The sequence below is a fragment of the Limulus polyphemus genome, unplaced genomic scaffold (assembly GCF_000517525.1).
Source record: "Limulus polyphemus unplaced genomic scaffold, Limulus_polyphemus-2.1.2 Scaffold420, whole genome shotgun sequence".
NCBI lineage: Eukaryota > Metazoa > Arthropoda > Merostomata > Xiphosura > Limulidae > Limulus > Limulus polyphemus.
This window is the reverse complement of record NW_013666030.1, coordinates 453515-459379: the sequence shown is the minus strand read 5'-3', so window position 1 is coordinate 459379 and position 5865 is coordinate 453515. Positions and strand designations below refer to the sequence as shown.

Below are 5865 nucleotides of genomic sequence, written 5' to 3'. Positions count from 1 at the left end.
TTATTTATTAAACATGATTGATGACAAATAATATCACAAACCTATCCTAAAGAAAAAACTGAAAAGAGCTTAAACTGTAATTCATTCCAATACGTAGGTCAAACCAAAACAACTACACGGGAACATTTTAATAACCATAAATCAACAATAAAAACAAACAAAGAACTTTAACATGCCTGGACACTCTCTTGAAGACATTAAACTGATGGGTATAGAGACAAATTTTACATCTAACAGAAACAGGGAAATTAAAGAAGCTTTTTAGATAGCACTGTTAAATACTGTAATGCCAAATGGTATCAATCTCGATCCTGGGGTTGTTGACCTTCGCAAATCTCTGAAAAGATTTTCAAAACTAAATTCATGATTAAACTTATTTTACATTATTAGTATTATTCTTCCTTAAATTTCTCTCTCTATATTGGTTTGATTTCCTATATACTGGGCTACATTATTATTTTATCTATTTCCCACCGCCTTTTGCCGTTATTTAATATTAATTCTATTGTTTACTTTATTTTATTTTATCTTTATAGAAATTAGTTAACAATTCTTATAACTATTATCCCACATAAGTCTTTTATGAACTTTACACACCCCTTTTGCACAAAACTAAACCTGACACAAACAATTAATCGTTATGATTGGCTAGTTCTTAACATCAACTCATATTGAACATCCGGTTTACGTGACATCGACATTAGAGCCTATACATTTCTTCACACTCATTAAACATAACCTTTTATTCTCCTGAAGAAGAATAGTCAACTATTCGAAAGCACTCAAGTTTTGGGTTTCGTTTTGAAAATTTTACAACTTTTGTAAGTGATCCTGTGTGCTAACTACTTAGCCTAACCTTATATTGAATATGATGTGAAATAGAAAATATAATTAGATAAAAGATTTTCATAAATAGCTTCTGATAAATTTGAGAAATGAAGATTGGTTTATTTCAAAAAAATATCTACAAAAAAAGCAGCATATTACATAAATAAATGTCATCTCTTCCTCTTGAAATGACCTAGGGAAAAAGGAAAGAATATATTAAAGTATCTCTCAAAACTTACATTTGTTATTGAGTCAAACTGTAACATATTTTCATTGCAAAATTCAATGGATTTTTTAGTAATGTAATGAAAGAAGCTAAGGTAACGTACTTCATCCTTAGTCAAAAAATAATAATGACAAAATCTTCCCACATTTTTTCAGCAGTAATATTTAAACCAAAATAAATTTGAATAATGGTGACTAAAACTAAATAATTTTCTGAGAAAAAAAATAAACTATTATACAAATCTCAAGACAATGACACTGACAAATGTTTTGACTTGATCACATGAAAAAAGTCTTACTTTACATCTGTTACTACTATATAATACTAATAAATACCAAGTGCAAAACTTTCTTTTTACAATCAGACAATGTCAGCCAATATAACAAATAATGCAAATTTCTTGGATGTTCCCTGTGTTAATTTCAACAGTACATACAGCTGAATTATGTTTCTAAAATGTTCTAACCCCTAGAAAAAAATAAGCCATAAGGAAACAAAGTTAAGATGAATAAATTTTGAGAAAGGAGTCTTAGCCAGGTGGAAAAGTTAAAAAACAATGTCAGTTTTATATACAAATTCAAAAATAATTTTCTTGGGCCATGAAATCAATATGGAGTAAAATGAATCTTCAAAAAATGAATTACTTAAAACTGAACTGTATTGTAAATAAGAGCTGAAAGTGCTGTGGTAATTAATTTTGGCTTACAGTTCTAGAAGTTTGCTTGAAGTACATTAAAAACTATTTTTATTGTGAATTTACATTACACTCAGGCCTTCTGATTTTCAGTTTTAACCAATAAACACTAGAAATAGTTAATTCAGTTCACATTAATTTCACCCCTTTCATAGTACAGTTAGTTATGCAATATCCCTCCTTCCTAATTTGTATCTAGCATTGATTTGTTCTAAGTAGTTTAAATGGACTCCAACTACTGAAGGATAACAAATAAAGGTTAAACTAATTTGGAATAATTCTTATACATATAATAAATTAAGCAATACAAATTAGAGTAGACCCTGTGCAAAGATAAAGTTTAGGAAATAAAATCACGTACACTATATAAAAAGTGAAAGCTCTGAAAAAAGTGTATTTCAGACTATCTACATAAAACTTGTTTACAGCTAAAAATAAACATCAATAAGTCTTACAATAATACATTGGGGTTGCACCTAACTGAGCCAACATTTTCTCAGAGTCAGCTCTACTTAGCTCTATTCAGGTCATTCGGTGGATTAAAATTTATGTTTGTAAAGGTGTAAATATTGATAATGTTGTTCACAGGGAGGTTTTGTAAGCAACTTTTCTAATATGAATTCAATAGGACCTTAGTTTCTGATCATGGCTTGAATTACCACAATTCTCTATGTTTTGTTAAGTTTTGACAGGTTCTACTAGCAGAATAATATAATTAGGGAAAAGGGATGTCTGTCTAGCCATTGTGTATGAATGTAAAGATGAAGAGAAAAAGCAATATGTAAAAAAATAATTATATGTATGGGGGTAAGGCCTACTAAGAGTGACCCTTATGGCATGTTAATTTCTGTGAGCATGCTTTATTAAAATTTAACAAAAAACTGCAAAATTTTTAAATCATAATTTTCACATAATGTTGTAGCATCAAAATCATTTTTGAAAGCCAATTTTCAGAGTATTGTTTGTGTTGTTTTATGCTATTACAAAATGTTACATTTTTATATTTTAAGGAAAATGCACATGCAATAAGCATGTTCTTATTTGGGTTTTGAATAAGTTTGCCATGTACTTTTAAAATTTTCTTTACAAACTGAGAATACCATTAATAAGTACAAACATATGGATGATTAATTCAAACTTTTGAAGAAGGGATGATATAAAATCATAAAGCTGTTAAAACATGCATAAACAGGAATGACTATATTAAAACCTTTGACTTGGGGCAAATACTCATAGTATTAGCATTACCAGAAATAGTTGTTAGTTTTAAAAAGAACTTTTAGAAAGAGCACATCTTAGTGGGCAAATATTCTTCTGTATTAATATCCTTAGTAAAACATATTAAAATTCAACAAAATATACAGTTGTGTTATTTCACTCAATTCACATTCTTCTCCAACCACACAATATTTCCGTAATTATACTGTGAACTTATCGTTAATGTATTTACTAAACACAAACAATTAATTCAGGAATACAGTTTTAACTAATTATAGAGAAATGATATTTTTTTTTGTAAATAATGCAAGTACCTTGTGGAGTTACAATTCATTCTGCAGTAAAATACAACATCAGTCACAGTGAACTAAATCCAATATTTAAGGTCAAGATATAAATTTATGTGTCAGTTGTTAACTTGTAAATAAAGGAAACTACGTAAGGCCACTTTACATTATTGATGTATATTTATAAACAAGACTCTTGAAAATTAATCAACACAGATAATGAATCCATTTACCTGGTAACATGGTTTGTTTTGAACAGAAAATCGACTATCACAACATAATCTGAAGCATTTTTACTAGCACATCTTTGAATTATGATGAAGTTAATTTTGACATCCTAAACAGGAAATAGTTTGTGTGTAAATGACACAGCTGAAGGTTTCACTCAGAAATTGTTTAAAATAAACAAAGGATAAATAATCTTACTTTTTGTTTGTGTACTCCCATATCTCAAACGTTTAAGATTCTTTTTTTCCCGATATTGATTAACATCCTTGACGTGACGTTCCTGTTTATCATTTTCCTCGTCCCCAATATTTTCCATGTTAAGCCATAGGCTATCACTTTCCTGATCAACATCTTCGTCACTCATTTCATCAGTATCATTGCTGTTGTTTTTTGACTCTTCAACAATTTTGTCTTCAGTTTTCATCAATAAACAGTTTAATCTTGACTTTAAGTACATCTTTGAAAACAAAATACTTTTACAATTAATTTTTTTTTATAGTAAAACAGTATTAACAAAACTAGAATATTACATAAACCTTAAAAATTATTATTATTTTTAATACAAAATTACATGTTATAATACTACATAATTAGGTCAAGCAACAAATATGTAAAAAATTATAAGCTTTAAGTAAGATGTTGATACAGATAGAATTTTAGAAAAAACAAGGCACAGTCTGGATGAAATTTTAGAAACACATGTGCACATGCTGAGAAATCAATACCTCAAACAACTTACTGTTGTTTTCCTTTTTTAGCACTTCCTATATAGCTATAGGTAGTCATAATTAAATAGGAGTCATATTTACTTAAACAGATTAATAACTTAATGGTGTTACATAATGCATCTGTTAGTAGTTCGTGTCTAATAAATTCTTGCAAACACAGTTTAATAAGCGGGTCATTCGGCAAGCAACATTTTTTGAATGAATGAAGACTAATTTGGTGTGACATATTTTATTAAATCTATCTTACCCTAAGTCATGCATAAATTAGGATTTTATTTTAAAGATGAGACTTACTTTCAATCCACAAAGAGAAAGACCAATATGAATTTACAAATATAATTAGTAACACAGTATAATATTTATATCATAGATTAAAATACTTATATTTCTAAAAGTTGTCATATGATACAAGATAATTTTTTACTTTTGCTTTACTTTTTTTAATTACTCACAAAATTACCTCAATTTATAAATTTTAGATTTCATATATATATATTGATATGCAGCATAGCATGGAAAACGTTAAACATAATAAAATATAAAAGCATTCTAGAAAATGAGATGTGTTTTAATAAATGGATACTAAGGATACAATACCAAAATCACTTCTACAGGAATTCTGCAATATGATATAAAAAGATTGTTTGGTTTAAATACTGGTGATTAATTTATATTTGTGAGTGCATATTTTATTATTTTTAAAATTCTGACAATTGGTGAGCCACAGCCAGGATTATACAGTGGCAAACGGCAATAGAAGAAAATGTGAACGACAGCAGAAATAAGCAGGCCTATCTATATACGCACAACTGTAGTGTAATGAAAATAGTATAGAGATTAAAATTACACTATATAACCATGTTAACAGATTTTGATAAATGGGTAAAAAGAGGATCTCAATTAGGGTTAAAAGACAGTCAATTATGAGAGTTTGTTAAACAACAAGAACTGGAAAGTGAAGAATGGCAACAGAAGAGACAAATTGAGAGAAAGGAGAAACTAAAAATAGAAAGAATGAGAATGCAAATTGAGAAAGAAGAAAAAGAGAGAGAGGAGAGACTAGAAATAGAGAGAATAAGAGCACAAATTGAGATAACAAAACTCACTCAACCAAAGAAAGAAGGACCCAAGAATGACAATGGTGTCAGGACTAGCTGACCAAAGCTGCCCAAATTTGATGAGCATAAAGATGACATGGATACTTTCCTGGAGAGATATGAAAGATTCTCCCAAAGTCATAACTGGGGCAAAGGCGACTGGGCAATTTGTCTCAGCTCACTTCTCACAGGAAAAGGCCTGATGTCAGAAGATGCCATGGAATATGACAAACTAAAATCAGCTTTATCAAAACGATATGAACTTACTGAAGCAGGTTTCCGTCAGAAGTTCAGAGGAATCATACCTGACACTGGAGAAACTGTATTTCAGTTTGTGACATGTCTGTAGCGATATTTCACCAAATGGACTGAAATGGCCATGTGTGAAATTACTTTTGAGGGACTGGCAGACCTATTACTATGTGAACAGTTCATGACCACGTGTTCAACTGACATGTCACTGTTTTTAAAGGAGAGAGCACCAAAAGATGTAGACAAAATGATCAAGCTGGCAGAACAGTATATGGAAGCCCATGGAGGTAGTATAACTGGCAAGTCC

General features: G+C 29.6%; 1 protein-coding gene across 1 annotated transcript in view; it reads right to left on the bottom strand.

Moving 5' to 3' along the window:
- Nucleotides 1-621: 621 nt before the first annotated feature.
- The window catches only part of LOC106458146 (WD repeat-containing protein 74-like), a 43285-nt gene continuing 38041 nt past the window's right edge, over nucleotides 622-5865 (bottom strand). The window contains exons 9-10 of the mRNA XM_013917607.2: nucleotides 3680-3938; nucleotides 622-1021 (exon numbers count right to left, since the gene is read on the bottom strand). Of these exons, the coding sequence (XP_013773061.1) occupies nucleotides 999-1021; nucleotides 3680-3938 (282 nt within the window). The 3' untranslated portion in view covers nucleotides 622-998. The remainder of the gene's footprint in view (nucleotides 1022-3679; nucleotides 3939-5865) is intronic.